At 40.8% G+C, this 18712-nt stretch overlaps 1 protein-coding gene across 3 annotated transcripts in view; it reads left to right on the forward strand.

The window, feature by feature from the left end:
- The window catches only part of LOC110058903 (melanotransferrin-like), a 34639-nt gene extending 32221 nt beyond the window's left edge, over positions 1-2418 (forward strand). For all 3 annotated transcript variants that reach the window (XM_089279593.1, XM_089279592.1, XM_089279591.1), the window contains 2 exons: positions 691-924; positions 1391-2418. In XM_089279593.1, coding sequence (XP_089135719.1) covers positions 691-924; positions 1391-1776 — 620 coding nt within the window. In that variant the 3' untranslated portion in view covers positions 1777-2418. The remainder of the gene's footprint in view (positions 1-690; positions 925-1390) is intronic.
- The last annotated feature ends 16294 nt before the right edge of the window (positions 2419-18712 follow it).

The following is an 18712-nucleotide window of genomic DNA, read 5'->3' on the forward strand; positions in this document are numbered from 1 at the left end:
AATGGATTCCACGCTGTTGTGTGTCAAAATATGGTAAGAACAAAAAAGTGGCACACGAGCCTTGAGTGATGCACCCAAGGCAACTGCCTCACTAATCAGGAGTGTCATTAACATTTTCAGAAGGAGGCCTGGGCAGCTGGTTTTCACAGGCGGGCTATACGTTTTGAACTGAACTTTTTTATAAGAAAAACGTTTGTCTGGATGGTCAAACCAGTTGGGCAAAATCATCCAATTTTCCCGGTGCTCGGCCCTTAATGCAACTCCTGCCCTGGTGTTCTTACCACATTTTGATGTCTTCTGTGATCTATTACTGAGCAGATGCACAGCAATTTGGAACCATCTTGTTTTATTAAGAGACAAAAAAAACTGTCAATGATGCCTTCTATAGATATGTCTGTCCTCCAGAAGATCATAAGTGAGAACCAATTAAAATGAGAGAATAATTCAACATATTATGTAATTGCCCATGGTCAATGTTGGTGCGCGTGATTTATTAAAAGAGAGTGAGTTGTCTAATTGTACAAATTAGGTAATTATACCTCTAAAGGACTGCCGCCCACCTTCCCCCATCCCTGGCACACACCAAAAGGCTAAACTTAATTAGTAATTCAAAAGCTTTGTTAAATTTCTTCCATGTAAATGCTAAACTGACATTCTTTTCTAAAAGAGATATCCGTGTCTTTGCATTAGGAGTAAAACTACCGGATTACGATACCAAAGGAAATAACCCCGATAACTTGTGTGCATTATGCACGGACGAATGCAAGAAAGATGGAAAGTACTCTAATTATGATGGTGCCTTTAGATGCATGGATGATGGTGTTGGTGACGTGGCATTTGTTAAACATACCACTGTGAGGGACAACAAGCCAGCAGGAATGATATCAAACTATGAATATCTGTGTAAAGATGGAAAACGAATGGGTAGGTATTCTATTTTCACACTGGGGACTGTTACTAGAGTATGGTTCGCTGCTCTAAGCCTTGTACGCTCAAGGGTATTTTAAGATAAAATGTGCTACCCATTTTACCAAGGCAATGTTATTACACTTGGTAAATTAAAATAACTGTAGAATATGTAACAACATGAAGAAAAATACGAAACAGCTTCAAGACCCTGTGGACCACATCCCAACAGAATTATTCATTCAATCATTCATTTGTTCATTCATTCACTCACCCATCCACCCACCTACTCACTCACTCGCTCACCCACCCACCCACCCATCCTCTCACCCACCCACCCACTTACAGCACAAGTAATATTAAGGCATTTCAGTTCAGATGACATGACAGATGGCTCAGAGATATCTTACCTGACTTAAATGAAGCTCTTCCAACCAAGAAGACTTGAATTGTTGTAAATTGCGCTTTTCTTAATAACTTTTAGAAATTGGAAAGCACGTGGAATGCAACCTTGCTCAAGTTCCACCTCACGCAGTAATGACGAAGGAGGGGAACAGCAACAAGGCCAGCTACGTCCGTGTGCTATTGGAGGCGTCAAACAAGTACGGCGACGATTCAGGCAGCTTCGCCTTGTTTAACTCCACAAAGTACGGTAAAAAGGATCTCCTCTTCAAGGATTCCACGGAGAAGCTTATGGATGTCAGTGGTCAATCCTACTCGGAGTTTCTTGGTGACAACTACATGGCAGTCATCAAAGGCTTGAATGAATGTCTCGCAGTGGATGGAGGCAAAGATAGTATCAAGCCTTACTTTCTTGCTTCTGTCGGGCTTGCGTTCGTGGCTCTGGTGCTGTCCGGAACTGCTGAATGAAAAGCGGTGCTTTCTTGTCATTAAGGTGCAGTCTTCATAATATGTAGATTTGGTAGTAGTTCTCGTTTTTTCCTTTGCTTGAAAAGCTCAATACACTAATACTGTATTGTTTCATTCGAAAAAGAGTAAATAGTATATTAAAGTTTATCTCAGACGGCAAAGCAAGTAGTCTATTTTTAGAAGAAAAAAAGATAGTTTTCTTTGTGTCATTCGAAGATTAGAAGAATACACAAATTGAAGTTCGCTGTCTCGGACGGCAAAGCAAGTAAGTGAAATCGTTTATTAAAAAGTAGTTTTCTTTGCTTCGTTTAAAAGAGAATAAGCAAAGGGGATTTTGTCTTGACGGCAAAACAAACTAGTATTATTTTTAAACGTAAAATGTAGTTTTCTTTGCTTCATTCGCAAAAGAATAAGCAAAGACAAGTTGATGTGCGACAACAAATCAAACAAGTGTGGAAGTGTTTAAGGAAGAAAAGTCTAATTTTCTTTGCTTCATTCGCAAACGATTAAGCAAGAATGAGTATTGGGAGTTAAGTTTGTGTGGCAAGATAACGCTTGTAAGTGTAACAGCCTTTTTTTAGTTTTTTAAAAAATATTGTTATCTTTGTTTCATTCGAAAAGGAATAAATGAAGTTTAACTCCTCTTGTTTAAACTTATTCATAATAAGAATAAGAAGCTTGTCACCAAGCTTTTTAACTCTTCGCTCAGACAGCAGTCAGTTGCTCTTCCATGGAAGCTTGCCAACATATCACCAATTCCTAAAGAATCTCCACTGTCGTCATGTGCTCAGCTTCGACCGATATCCCTCACGAACATTATTACGAGACTGTTTGAGAGGCTAGTCTGCAAACTAGAGACTTTCATGGAGCTTAGGTCTGTGATTGGTATGGATCAGTTTGCTTATAAGAAACATTGCAATACCACGATGGCGCTTATAAAGTGTCAAATTTATTTCTTAAAATCTTTCTCGTAATACATATGATAGCTTAGTTTGTTATTTATTGTAAAGCCACACGTATGTTGTGACTGATTTCTTAATAAAGACTAATAAATCAATCAATAAATAAATGAATGAATAAGAAACGAGATACCGTCATACCGAAGTAGAGTCAATGTTTTAGCGATCACAGCCTTTGGACGATGTCATAGCCTGTTTCTCGAGTGAATATGGCGGGAATCTATTTGTCATGTGAGCTTGGCTGGAGCAAGCCAAGTGCCAGAACATCCCCGTATAGGGTTTGGAAGTTTAAATCCACGGTGTCGATTGAGCGTCGGGGACTGGCACAGAATTTCCAAAGCCTTAGGAATTCTTCTTCTAAAGTTGCCTTCCTCACTAGCTATGACAGCCGCCCTTATTCTCTTCCAAGTTGTGGACTGTGCCCCTAAGCTTGGTGTTCTCCAACGGTGGAAAGTGTCGACCTAGTAGTGTTATGTTAAACGGACGTCAAAAGGCCGGGCGGTTTCTCCAACGTAGATCTTTTCACAATTAGCACAATCTAATTTCTAGATGACGCCAAACTTCTTTCCATCGGTTGTGGGATCTTTAGATTGTACAAACTGTGATCAGAGATACATGATAGGTGTTTATGCCGTGCTTGCGGAAGGCGCGAGAGATTTTCTCCGATTCACCTCGTACATAGGGGTGAGGGACACTTCGGTTGCGTTGCTGTTGACCTGTACTCACTAGTCCCTGCACTCCCTCTGTTTCTCCGGAATTTGACACATCCACGCTCTGTAGTTGTTGTCACGAAAGACGCCTTTAAGATGTTTAATCTCATGCGTTCTGTCTTCCTCTTCTGAGATAACAGTGTTAGCAGGGTGGAAAAGTGTTCTTACCACGACCTTTTATGATCCAGATGATAGTCGTAGTCAAAATTTAGGTACTGATCTGTGTGAGTAGGTTTGTGGTATATTCCCGCGATTATTGCTCAGGCTTCAATAATTTTAAAATTTTTGATCTTCCCAGACGAGATGAGGTTCATAGGGGAGGGGGACGGGGGGGAAGAGAAGGAACTCTCGTGTTAAGAAACTTAAAGAAGCTTAGAAGAAAGCCTAAAACTACGCGGTGAAATTTAAAGTGTATTAGCTCTCCGATAGAAAACAGTTCTATGTAGCGAAATAGCAGCAACACTGTATCCCTTTTTACTGGCAAAACCAGAAGAAATAACTGCTCGTACTTTCCTTTGTGAAATGTTGACCGAGGGAACAATTAAATTTCATTAGCTTTTCCATTTAATTCGATTACATTTGGCTGACTTTTCAACCAACAACAATTAATTCCATTCGTATCTACTTCTAGCCAATTTTTATTCCGCTAATAAGCCTTCCGTCCCTCCTCCCAGTACCCCCGAAATAAGCCCCTCAGTTCATAAGCCCATCGAAAACCAAAAGTTGTGTAAGTCCAGGGGGCCCTTCCCCCCTCCTTAAAAAAAAATCAAAATATTCCTTTCGCCCCTGCCCCGCCCCCCTTCCCTTCCGCTGGTTGATTTTCAATTGTTTTAGAGAAGTTTAGTTAGTTATGGCTGTATACTGAAATAATTTCGAGCTGAACAGGAAGTTTTACTATAATGGTACATGTAGCTTTGTTTTTGGCAACTTGATTCAATTTATGTCCCTGTTCATTTGCTATGTGTGTTGCTGTTCTGTAAGATGTGTGAAATTCAATAAATTAATTAAAAAAGCAATCTCCTTACAAGTCTTCAATGATTATCATTTATTGACCAATCTACTTTTTAAAATTGAAAGTTTCCGTACCATTTGATACTTGATACTTTAATTTTCTTGTCTTTTTAATTGTTAAAACTTTTTTTGTTTATTGCATTACAGCGTACTCTTATTCTCATTTTTCTAATTTTAACATCGTAAACTTATTGCTATTTTAGGCTAGATATTCTAATTTAACGTAGAGAGTGTCCACTATCAGCTGCACAAGCCAAATACTTCAGACACAAGTTCATTGATTCATTCATTTCTACTTACAACTGGTAAAGGGAAACTTCAAAAATGATTTGAAGTAATATATCAAACACGAAAGACCGTGTTTGACCACATTTCCAAACACCGAGAAGAGAGTTGAAAATACGACGCCCAGTGGAGTATTTTTGACGTGAGATGTCTGGAAATTTGGTCCACTATGATGTGATTGTTTGAGGTATCTTCCCGATCGAAACTAAAACTATTCATTCTCCCATCTACATGTGAAGCACAAAACATATTCTAAGCTTGATAAGCTTTGGATACAACAATTGGCAATCAGACGAAAATTCGGATTTTCGCTTAGGGCCACCACTGATAATATGCAAATGAATTTTGTGTTGGGTTTTCATCGAGGTTTATGTCTGGAATGAAAAGAACAGTAAAGGGAGGGCCGAACGGCGAAGGGATTTACGATGGCTTGATATCTGAGAAGAAAGATCATTTTAAAAAGTCAATCAAGGCAAGTTGCCCTACATACGCCAGTCCACGATCACGGAAGATTCTAACGGCTGGCGTAGACTACAGGGAAGACCCTGATGGTACCGAGATTCCGCCCAGTAGGTGTACAATATTGGCTTTCAGTATAAATCTACTAGCGTTCTATCACGAATGCCGTTCTCTGATTGGCTACGCAACTCACTATCTATTCTGTGATAGATAGTGAGTAGCATAGCAGTGTGCGCTTGTTAACAAAATGACGGCCGCTTCTTGGCATTTTCAAAGTGTCTGTGAACGAAATTTAGATAGAGTTTTGAACGACTAGTAGATTTATAATAAAACAATTAGATTATTCGCTCTCGACTTCTATCGCTTATTATCCGTCAGAGACTAAGAGACCGAGTTCAAACTAGTGAAACCTATATGGGGAGTGCCAAGAAAAATGAAGAACAAACATCCTGTCGTATGACGTTTTTAAAAATCTAAAGTATTCAAGCGGAAGAAATATAATTTTCAGTTCCTCTGAGTTTCAAATAGTTAGCAGCTGTACAGGCTGCAAAAAATCCCTCTATAAGAGATCGTCATACGGCCAGGAGCCCATCACCCTAAAACGACCCACGTTTGATTGCATCATTATGGAGCATGACTGTTGGCTTCTGCAACTTCACCGATATGCATCACAAAAAGAAAAATGCTTATTACGTGGTACAGACCGCGTCAGTGCTTGATCTCTACAGTAATTTTGATGACTATAATTTCAATGTATAGTATGGTCTGCCGGGAATAGAAATGATTGTGCAATACAGCGATTTCTTGAAAAACAGTCGCTATTTAAAGTCTATCAGTTGTTGGGAAATCAGTTCCCGAAAATAGGTGCCTCTCAACAGCTGTCTCATCACTGGTACCCGCCAAATTAGAGTTTTGCATTTTGCTCCCTATCGCGAAACTCCACTTCGACCGAGGCGCCTGGGAGCAAGAAGAGATGCGCGGCTTTTGGAGGGCCCAGGGACTCAGTAACGAGCCTTGGGCAAGACGTAAGCTAAAGTAGAGCAAAGGAACAAAAGGGAGTCGAACGAAACACAAAAATGTTGAGTGCCTTTGGACGCAACTCAAAGACTTCCTCATTCTTGTTATAACTACACTTCGCTTTTATTTACCATTCCAAGGCCAACACAACCATAGTGTAAATAAACACCGACGTCGAAATCGAAGAAATCAGCTCCGATGCTCGGCACATGAAACCTCCAAGAGGCCAGTAGTGAGGCGAGATCTCTAACGCCAGCAGCGCTGGTATAGAGATGATTGTGGACAACATGTCCGAGAAGCCATGTTGAGAAGAAATAGGTTTGTCACGGTGCGCATGTCTTTTCTCTTGAAGACAACGATACCAACAAGAGCACTGCCTTAAAAAAAAGCAAGAAAACAAATGAATAACTACATACTACACAGATACTATTGGCCTATAAATTTCCACGAGAAAGAGGAGCTTAACTGATAAATAACTGAACATGATTCAGAAGCTCAGTTTTACGAACATTTCAACTCCTACCAACATAACTACCTAAAGCTGCGACTTTCCCCACTGGGGAAATAGGAACTTGATCTTGACCATTGCCTTTACAACTGTTTTAGAGTTCGGAATCCTTGGGCTGTGTTGAGCAGTTTACGTTGGACATTTTCGCTTTTGGAGAGCTCTCCGTCTTTTGCAATAATAGAGTGTCTGTTGTCCGATCTACGTCAACTTCGCCTGTGGAAACCAAACTTTTTGAAAACGATTCCCGTGTAAATATTTTCAGAGTATGTGCTGCAGTGAAACACCAAGGTACAACGCAAAACCGTTTTCCCTCACAAGGGGCTGTTCCCGAAACACCACAGAGTAGAAAAATACGGATAAAACTTGTCCATTTGAGCAAACGATGACGCACGCTTTTTATCTCTTACTGCAACATCTCTCTTCCTTTAACGTTTTGTTGCTAAATAGAGATTGAATAGATGTTATTGTAATGATTTGACTTCTTTTACCTCGACTCTATTGTTCTTGGATGTCAAAACAGTTTACACGGTTCGTTTAGTTTGAATTGAGTGGTTTGTGCAATGACTTTGTCAAAACCAAAACCAAACAACTTCGCCAGCGCAAACTACGTATTCGTCCAACCAGGGTGCTCTACATACAATGAATAGTCGGGAAAGCCAATTAAAGAGGCCGCAAAGTGGCGTGAAACAACACAAACGTTTTGCACTTTTCCCTGATAATTGACAAAAATAATGGCTTGGACAAAGAAACCTTCACCTCCACAGACTCAATGCTTCATTTATTTAAAGGTTCAGGGTGCTTTACACTTTTTGTCTATATCTGCCGCCCTGCGCATGCTCGCGGGTAAAATTAAAGGAAGTAGAAGAAGTCCTATCAGCTTTGTGAGACGTTCTGTTAGCACCTTCATCAAGTGTCAGCTGTCCTGAATAAGGAACTGGTTCCCGCTTTTCTCATTTGCTGCATATCTAAGGTAAACCTAACGGCTAACTATATTTGTTATTTGATATAACGAGCGATATTCTTTAGCCTGGCCTAAAACAAACAAGCGAAACACTACGGAAAAGAAATTCATCCCGTACCTTTGTTTTATCGTTGTTGACCTCATTCACAGCTGTCATTATCGTCTAAAAATGAGTAGCTTTAGTTCGAAGAAAAATAAATTTCGGTCAATCGATCTGAGCTGCTGCGCTGGCGATCAACGTAACCACTGCGTTCGCGATTCTTAAATTCCTTGACAACGAGTTATTGAAAGGATTTTTGGTCCAAGGGCGACAGCAGTCATTTTGAAAATTCTCCATCCTTCCAAATATCCTGGACTTGGAGTGATGTCTTTCGAATAATTAAAAATTTGATTCAGCAACTGTCAGCCATGTTTACTTGCCGAGATGGCAAAGGTGGCGAGCTTAGTAACCAGGCCTCGAAAATGTTATATTCACCACCTGGAGCGGTGAATATATATGGGTTATTGACCAAGTGTGAGGTCAAAATGGCTGGATATTGTCTCGGTCCATAAACTCGCAAAAAAAAGAACGAGGCCAATATCGAGCCATCTTGACCGAACAAGCTTGGTCAATAAAGGATTTATTATATGGCTTTCGGGGAAATTTTTCTTGCGGGACACGGCGGGTAGTCCCGAGCGGGCAAGATAGCTCCATCTTACCCGCTCGGGTAGCCAATCACAGCGTAGGATTTGATTCATCTTGCCCGCTCGCGGAGCTTGCCATATAATAATTAACAAATAGATTCCGTGCGTCTGTTCAGTAATAGATCACAGATGACGTCAAAATGTGGTAAGAACAAAAAAGTGGCACACGAGGCGTTAGCCGAGTGTGTCACTGATGTTCTTACCACATTTTGACGTCTTCTGTGATCTAATACTGAACAGACGCACGGCAACATGGAATCTATTTGTTCTATATAATAACGGAACAAACTACTACAGATTAAGCTTTTTTATTTCAAAATCTTTCAACATAACTCGAAAGCCGGCTTTTGCCCACTTTGGCGAACACGAAAAAAGCCATTTGAGGTAATCTATCAACATAACTCGAAAGCCCCCCTTTGCCCACTTTGGCGAACACGAAAAAAGTCATTTGACGTAATCTATTGTCTATACAAATTGAAGCAATCTCATTGGCTGCTATGCGTAGCAAAGAATCTTGATTGGTCCAGGAAAATCACGCCACTGTCAAACGTGACTCGAGCGTCGCTTCTCGTGGAATGAAAACTTACAGCGAAAGCAGAATTGAACTGTGAAATCTACAATTCTTAAAGAAAATGCTGGATAAGTCAAGTCAGGTTTTGTCATGAGAGCAGCCCTGTGAGCCAAAAAGCTTGGATGTTGCTTCGAATATTGCAGGAGTTGAAAAACTGCGCTCGGAAAACTTATGGTTGCGATCAACCTGGAGGCCATTCGATTCGAGTTTTGAATGAAAGGAACGTTAGTGATGGTGGAAATTTGTGTCCTCTGTGGTTGGTGATTCTCAAATCAGTGTGAAATAGTGTCGGTCGGAGACACCTTTTACCTGCGATACAGTTGGCCGTGAGCTGTAGTGAGCAATACTTTGCTCGCTGCTGTGCCCTGAAACGAACCGGAACATTCGCATCGGAAAGCAAGGTTATGTGTTTATTTTCACTGATTTTAAGAAGTGGTTTTGATGTTTCATTCCAGACAATCACTATGTCAACAATTATTTTGAGACTGAGAAAAGTTCAATGTTTTAAATAAATTAATCTCATAAACATTTTGTTTATTGGGTTTGTTAAATTCGAGACAAAGCAATGGTTCTCGGCTTACCAAGACCAATTTTGTGTTTGGTTTAGTCTCGCTCGACTGCCGACCGAGACTGCTCGAGTATTTTTTCCGAGTCATTTTCTACAACAGAAACGGCTTTATCTTTCTTCTTCCTGCTAGACTATGTTTCTGGTACCTGTTCAATGCCTGGACAAGACTTTCTTGTGCCTTATCTTTTGCCCAGTCGTGTAAAATATTATCTAAATTCTCAAAACTTTCCGCTATTTTAAAACACAGAGGGAAAAACTTTGAAATGATGACGTCAATCGTGCGTCTGTCCTCTAATAGATCATAGGCGAGAACCAATCAAATTGCGAGAATAACTTGGGTTATTATATAATTGTGATTGGTCCAGGAAAATCATACCACTGTCAAACTTGACTCGCGCGTCGCTTCTCGCGGAATGAGAACTTACAGCGAAAGCAAAATTGAACTGCGAAATCTACAAATCTTGAAGAAAATGCTGGAAAAGTCAAGTCAGTTTTTGTCATCAGAACAGCCCTGTGAGCTGAAAAGCTTGGACGTCGCCTTGAATATTGCAGGAGTTGAAAAATACGCTCGGAGGTTGTTTTATCCTTAACATGCCTTCAGTCTTAGAAAGAAGCAAACATCAAACGAGCAAACCAGCGAATTTCCATTCGTGATTAGACATTGATGCAAAGTTGTGCTCACATATTTGGCTAAATGATCAAGCTTCTACCTTCTGTAGCTTCTGCTCAAATCAATACCGGCTGATCAGTGCTTTTGCCTCCCTCGTCTTCACCAAGCACAAAAGCATGCTGGAAAATTTATCCGTCAGGTGAAAAGAAGCTGAACGTGAAATTCAGACACGTACTGACTCACATTTCATACCTCAGTGCACTTTCAACAGTTATTTCCAATGTACGCACGTGACTCCACTGGTTGTACTAAAAATGTCAGTGAACATAGAGCTTGGAGGTTAGAGGCTCTTGACTGATGGCCTGTCAAAGCTACGAAAAAACGGCGAGAGCTTGATCACAAAACATTCAAGCTGACAACAAAAGATCACTATGTTAAACTGAGTTTATTACTAGTACAAACTGCAAAATAGACAAAGTTTATTCTTGAAACACATAGGCTAAAAGATATGCAATCTCTCCTGAGATGATGGATTGATTATTTTCGTGGTGTGGGCCGGATTAAGAAGAAATAAATATCTTAGGAAAGCCAATGAGACTTAATAACGTAAGAGCAAAGAAGTGCTGAGAAACAAAATGCCGCTGAAGTTAAACAATGTTGGCGAGCAAGCACAAAATTAAGGGCTTTTACCTTAGTACCCAGCTGTGTTTGCAATATGGCTGCGCAAACCTTTATTAAATTCATTTATTACATGGCTTGAGTTTATACTCTCTATAACGCGCGCTCTGATTGGCTAATTCTAGGGAATTATTCTCCCGTAAAGCCCGCAAAACCAAAGCAAAAAGCCATATAGTAAACAACTTGTTAACCTCCAACGTTCGGTCTTTATGGGAAAATCTCAGACCTTGGCCTTGCCGTATTGCAAGGTCTCAGCATGCAATTTTCCCGTAAAGACCTCCTTCTCGGTTAATAAGTAGTTATTATTGCAACACAGAAAAAAGTCTACTTAAAACCACAGGCGGCCCAAGCGTGAGATGAGAGGAAATAATTAATGTAAATAAAACGTACGCGAACGTGACTCTTGCCTACGAGCGGTGTTGTGTTTCAAAGATGCGATTTGCAAGGGCTTGTATGGGAACTTTACGGGTTTGCTTTAAATACCTAAAATTTAATGTTCTGTGAATAAAATTGATTTACCTTGCTTTCCTGTCGTATTCTTTGTTGTTTCACGGTATTTGAGGCCGTTTTGAAGCGTTTTCAGCGAGTTAGCGCTGTTTTTTTTCTAGTGGGACACCACCCACCATCACCAGCACCAGTGCTAACTCACTCACGTTCGCCTACGTTTTATTTACATTAACTAGTAGTAATCAGAGATTATGAGAGTGCGTTCGATGCTCTCACCTTAATATATAATTATATATCGTAAATAAATGATTTCACTAGCTGACTTTCAACCTTTGTCTATTTCTAAAATCAACATTTTTCAGCAGCAACCGAGGTTTTATAGTCAGATATGCATAGTGTCAAAGTCCATGCTAGTGAAGAGGTCACGATTTGTTGATACGTTGCGTGACGCTGCCAGTTTCTGTCACGGTCTCTCAAGTTTCATAGAATATTTAAATTACGTACATTATTCTAAGCTAGCATTTGCAGTCGCGTGCTCGTTTCGCGACTAATTCGAGTATTTCCCCTGATGAATAAAGTAGTCTTATGGATCCTGCCTTCAGAGTACTTTTCCACCGTTTCCAAACAATAAAATTTCGACCGGATAAAGACTGAGCTATCTGTCGTGACTGGAACTAATCAACAAATGCAATCACAATGTAGCTGTTCCCACGGTTATCATCCCAGAGCCAAGTCGTGTTAATAAACAAGGACAATTCTCTCAGATTGCGGTAAATGCTGCTGTAGAAGCGTTTAAATTCGCCAAAATCTAACGCAGAGAGCACATAATAGCGAGGCGTACGGCGACTGAATGGAAAGAAGTCAAAAAAAAGATCCATCAAAAAGACGAGCTCACATGGCCTGCTCACATACTCACATGTTCGCCACATGTCTAATCACATGTGTTAGCATTAAACGGTACCAGTTTACTGGCCGTGACATGCCCCTGCAAAAATCAAGCGGGGTGGCCATTTTGGTGTCCTTACAGGAATGTGGTTTTTTTCGGCCTAGAACCGTGCACAGGCAGACCAACTCTGAAAAGCCACAGGTCAAAATTAGGTTTGCGTTCCACTTCGTCGAACGCAATCAATTATTTCCTCTCATCTCGCGCTTAGGCCGCCTGTGTTAAAACACGATTTCTATGAGTCTGCTATCGCCACAATAGTCACAATACAGTACTGGTTTCTTGCGCTACTTACGTACCTCGCGCTGATTTACACCAGGCTACTTTTATTTATACTGACATTACTTACAATAAACTTGGTTTTAAATTTATTTACTTTTTTATTTGTACAACGTACAACACACACCAGCAATGTAGCAGGTTATATGTACTAATAATACAAAGAAAACTGAAAAGGAAAAAAAGAGGTACAAACATCAAAATATATACCAAGAAAGAGAAATGAAAAGGGAGAGATATATGCATTGCTTTGCTTTCGTGACGTAAACCAGGAAATGGTCTTTGTTGTATGGTAAAGTCCGAAGTAAAGGCAGAAGTTTCCTATCATCTTCTTGGTGAGCTTGATTACACATATTTCATATCCAGATAACAGAAACTGGAAAGTCAGCCAATCAAAAAGTAAAAGTTTAGGCTTTTGTTATTGTTTGGGTTCAGCCATCTGAAAGTTATCCCTGATCAACTTCCCATTGCTTAAAACCTTTTCAGCGAAGATTCGATTCAGAAAACTTTGATGAGACTCTGCACTACTCCGGTTTTGCAAACTTATTATGGTAGTAAAATAACACTTACTAACCTTCTTATGTTGTTCCCTAGTCATTGTGGTCTTAATATATTTTATAATGTTGCGTAAATTACTCATAAAAATGTTAGAACCTTTTCCGGTTCTCATATGAGCGAGTGAATTCCGATTGTACTCATGTTACGAAACACGTTCACTCTCAGGTTTAAAACGGGATATTAAACAGTCATTTCAAAGTCAGTTTTGTGCATCCTGTGTTAAATCAACACAATGCCATTTAGCTGAAGATTTTTCCTCGAAATTTGTACGCTCTACACAAGAAGAGTTTTATTATTTATCTTGGGTTTGGGAACACTGCTGATCATTTAAGACGAGGGAGTAAGGAATATTTTTATTGGCTTCATATTAAATAACGAAAACTATCTGTGCTATTAACGGGATCTTCTGGCAAAACACTGTAAGCAACAATTGAATTTATGGCGAACAAGGACCGAAAAATGTGAAATTTTTAAGGGACCTGACCGGCCCTCGTGAATGAAAGAGTAAATATATATAGGTGCCATTCAATTGAACAGACACTTTGGTTGATTGGTTTTGCTGGTTTATTCTTCTCTCACTCCTCTAACTCCGAAGACTGTTTACATGATACAATCATACAAGCACCTGCTGCGACCAAAACAAGACTGCCTCTAACACAGGGCCCGTGATTGGTGAGACGACTGTAGCCAGTCTTCCCGCCAACACCGCCAGGTTGAATGTCAAAAAAGGAATAAAGTGCGACGCGACGAGTTCAAGAGCTGCTGGCAAGCCGCAGAGGACTGGACACTTCAGTTCTGTGCAGAAGGTTGAAACTTTCTGACCAGATGCCTAGCAACTGTTTATCATGAAAATAAACGTTTCGAGTGCAAAAATGCTTTGGAATATATATTTTTTTGACAACAAACAATGATTGCTTCTGAAAGGACTACACGAGAGTACCCTTAATATGGCACTGAAGGGAAAGCTGGTACATGTACACCTAAATTTATAGCTCAGTCCCCGAACTCTTCTTTCCTCCCGCCATATATGAGGGTTGAACCCGAGCGGGCGAAAAAAGAGTCTTTCTTTTCGCCCGCCCGGGTTCAGCCACTATATAGGGCGGAAAGAAAGAACCTAGATTAAATACACTCGCTGCCAGTGTCTCTCTTCTTCCCGCCCCCTCCCGGAAGAGACCCGTCTCTCTCTCAAATGACATTATGTTAAATGATTAAACGTGCTGCTTTCTTGTTTGTTATGAAACAAATGCCCAGTCTTTAGTAAACAAAATAGGGTCAGTTTCGGGTTACCATAGTACCATAGCAATAGTATAACCATTTACAAAAACCCTTAAATTAGCCGTTCATTGCTTTTAACTCAGAAACAAGGAAGACGACCCAAATTTTTTGTTATTGACTTATATCTAACATGTTTATCAAGTTTAGAACAAAATCGTGGGATAGGGTTCAGAACCTTTTTAAGATTTGGAAAAATTAAAGGAAAAGGTCACTCCTAAAAGCTTACCTATTGTTTCTTCGCCTATAGCAAGTAAACATTCAGCTTTTCCACTCAACGAAGTTTCACCTCTGAAGTGCACCGTTATCCTGAAGAAATTCGTCTCGAAAGAAACGACTTCGGAGGCCGCCATTTTGAAACTGTCTTGGCAGCTAGGCCTTGTTAATGTGACGTCATTCCGTCGGACTCGAGGAGAAAAAACCTGCAGCTGACTTGGTATCCTTCACAACGTCAACAAAATCTATTTTTTCCAAGCGATTATCCACTTCACTATTTTCAATGCTATCACTTCGAAGTTTGGAGCATGTTTGGCTCAAAATAATATGACTTAAGAGCAGCCATAACCCAGAGTGGTAGTTGAAAAGGCTTGTCGGAAGCCACTCTCGGACGGAATGACGTCAGGAAATCGCGGCCTAGCTGCTGAGTAGTCTTCAAAATGGCGGCAACGATGCTCGAATTTTGGCTTTCTTTGGAGACGAATTTCGTAAGGAAAACCTACACTTTAGAGGCTGAAACTTCGGTGAGTGGCTAAACTTAGTGCAAGGCTTTTATTAGCGTTGAGAAAAAATATACGTTTTTTGGAGTGGCCTTCTCCGTTAAGGACGTTCGCGCTAATTGTTTCTGCGCATCCTTACTGCGCACAACTGCGCACGCAAATTCACAAGCTACGTCATGCATGAGAGCGCGCGCTAAATAATAGAATCAACAATAGTTCGTATAGTGTGATCGTCCGGGTGAAGGGTAGTTCTGAAAAGAACTGTTGTTGGTGACTGACGTTTCGACAACCTGAGCGGAAGTCATCTTCAGAGTCAAGGGAATAGTGTTTGTCGGTCGATGATGTTATAAGTCTGGTCCGTTAAACGTGATTGGTCAGTTTAGCCATGATGGTATTGGCTGAAAGACTCGTGTAAAGTTTGTCATCAGTCATTGGTCGGTTTTGATTCTATTGTTAGTCAAATTGGTCAGTTTTTTGGTCCGTCTATTGTTAGTCAAATTAAGTCGGTCTGTTGGAAGTCCGTTTGTCGGTTTCGTTTCCGTCATGGATAAGTCGTTTGTAAGGCGCCGGTAGTTGTTGACATCTGTCAAGAGGCGTTTGTTCTAGGTTAGTGTACCAGCTTTCCAGAGTCAGTCGTTGAAACTAGTTTGTACTGTAGGTTAAGCACTGAGCAGAGTCCCAGTCAATGTTGTGGTTTGTCAGTTGATGATTTACAGCAATGTGATTGTTGGCATCACCATTTCTCGTGGCTCGTTTGTGTTCAGTCAGTCTCGTGTTAACTAAGTTTCTGCCAGTCTCATCAATGTAGGAAGCCTGGCAGTCGGAGCATTTGATCTTGTAAACTGCTCCCTGTCTGTTGTTAGGTTCGTCTCTGTCTTTCACGTTGGTCAGTAAGTGTCGTAACGTAGTTGTAGGTTTGTGGGCTACACGAATGTTGTAGGGCTGTAGGATCCGTGAGATGGTCTCAGAAGTGCCCTTAATGTAAGGTATAGTCACTGTAGTAACAGGTGTAGGGTTCCTGTTCGTAGCGTCAGCTTCAGTAGGTCGGTAAATGTTTCGTCTAATAAAGTCAGCGTTGTAGTTGATTTTGTGAAAAACACGTTTAAGGTATCTGTTTTCGTCACGTAAGCTGTCCGGCGTGTCACAAACTAGTTGCGCTCGTCTCGTCAGTCTTTATACTCGTGGCTTTGTGTGAAGTCAGGTCGTAGGATGATTCGTCAAGTAATCTGTCGGTATGCGTCGGTTTTCTGTACACTGTCGTTCGTAGTTCGTTGTTGTCGCGGCTTACCAAACAGTGTAGAAAAGGAAGTTTTCCATTTTCATCGATCTCTTTAGTAAACTGGATGTCGACGTTCTGTTCGTTTAGGTGGTCGTGAAAATCGTCAATTTCGTCTTTGTGAACGGCGGTAAAGGTGTCGTCAACGTAGCGTAACCAAAGCGGTATCGTTTGTCGACAAGTTGCAAGGGCGCGTCCCTCCACGAGCTGAATCACAATTTCTGCGACAACAACAGAAACAGGCGACCCCATGGCTGTTCCATGCAACTGTTTGCAGTGTTTACCGTTGTACGGAAAGTAGGTCGATGTAAGGCATCCATGATGTCTTCTGTCGATAACGGTAGTTTAACAGTAGATTGCTGTATAGCGGTATCGGTACACTGTAATGCCAATTGAAGTGGAATACTGGTGAACAGTGATTTCACATCAAAAGACACAAGTTTGTAGTCGTCAGGTATCTGTACTGTCTTAATAGCGTCAATAAAGTTCTCCGTAGATTGTAGTTTACGTCTTGATTTGTCAGTAAAGGGTTGCAGTATGGTCGTCAAGTACTTAGACAGTTGATACGTAGGGGACCCACAGAATGACACTATAGGTCGCATCGGCATACCAGGTTTGTGCAGTTTCGGTAGTCCGTAAAGTTTCGGTGGTTGAGGTACTGAGCACCTCAGTCGATAGTAGCGTTGAGCGTCAATAGCGTCAGTCTTTTTAAGCGTGAGTATTTTGCTGTTAAGTTTACGTTGAAGTGCTGGCGTCGGGTCGCGTTTAAGTTCTTCGTAGGTTTGTTTGTCGTCAACAAGTGCGTCCATTTTGTCAAAGTAGTCAGTCTTGTCCATAACAACAGTGACACGTCCTTTGTCGGCTGGTAGTATAACAATGTTGTTGTCGTTTATCAGTCGTTTTAATGCTTGTTGTTCGTCTTTTGTCAAGTTCTTGTCAGGTATAGAGGCTGATTGTACCGTGGAAGCAATTCTGCTTCTGATGTTATCCTTGGCAGATTCTGATAAGTCTCGCTGACAAGACAGAACCGCCTCAACACTACCAGACTTATAACATCATCGACTGACAAACACTATTCACTTGACTCTGAAGATGACTTCAGCTCAGGTTGTCGAAACGTCAGTCACCAACAACAGTTCTTTTTAGAACTACACTCACCCGGACGATCACACTATACGAACTACTGATACTCCTGGGCTCAAACCATTTACTACGATTCATAGTTTTGTCCCTATTCCATCTTCATGTTGCTATTTATCATCCCCAGTTTTCGCGCCGCTTCGCTAGGAACGCCTGGCACTATGACCTACTAAATGCAGACTCGGCCTTTCCGGAAGCCCGAATAACAAGCAAGTTATTATTAATAAACTAGTGGTAATCAAAGATTTATAGAGCAGCGCGTTCACGCGTGGTTTTCGCATGTCTGGTTTACTTTGGTGGTGTCCGAATGGCCCGATAGAAAACTAAGTTTGATCGAATGTCAGATAACGATCTGCACGTGAAGTTGAACTAGCGATGAATAAATTATAGCCTGCGGTAAAAGTATTTTTAATTAATTAAGTATTAACTTGTACTGGACAAACATTTTCCAGGAGATGCATTTGAACTGTTAGCGACACTTAGAATTCAATTTCAGAACGCCAACACTTGTAACAAATATTTCTAGAGACAATACAATTTTGACCAGCGACCCCGCAAGACAGCGCGCGCATCGCCAAATGTTTTTAAATTTTGTGTTTGTATTTGTTTACACTGTCATCAGAGGTCGAGCAGTCCGAACTGGTTTAGACAAGAAACTCGATGCCGAAGAGTTTCTATTTCTATCTCATGGAGAAACTATTTCTTCGTGAGAAATCGTGTATACGCATATCTTTGTATTGACGTAATGAATTGAATAAAGAAATCACACTCGTGCACCCATACTTTTAGGTCTGATTGAGGAGTTCGAACGCCACCACCTTAGTTTTCTGTGAAGAACGAAATCTGGGAATAAAGGACAGTCCCGATGTTCCGGGATGTTCCGGGATGTTCCGGAATGTTCCATGTCCCTGGTTTTATCGACGGCCTCTGCTCTCAGACGGCCGTCGATAAAACCAGGAACATGGAACATTCCGGAACATCCCGGAACATCGAATAATTATCATAATTACGCGAAAACTATGTAAAATAAAATTTAAAAAATTAAATCAAACAAAAATAAACCGGTATCAGCTCGGAAAATAGAAACAAAACAAAAACATAAAAAAAAGGAACAAAGAAAGAAAAATGAAAGTGACTGCAATGAGTGAAGGCTAGCAACTGAGAAGACTAATCCATTCCTTCCAGCCGTTCACCGTCAGTTTAATCACGTGACTGTCCTTTATTTCCAGATTTCGTTCTTCACAGAAAACTAAGGTGGTGGCGTTCGAACTCCTCAATCAGACC

The sequence above is a fragment of the Orbicella faveolata genome, unplaced genomic scaffold (assembly GCF_042242905.1).
Source record: "Orbicella faveolata isolate gen_17 unplaced genomic scaffold, um_ofav_v1 contig_47, whole genome shotgun sequence".
NCBI lineage: Eukaryota > Metazoa > Cnidaria > Anthozoa > Scleractinia > Merulinidae > Orbicella > Orbicella faveolata.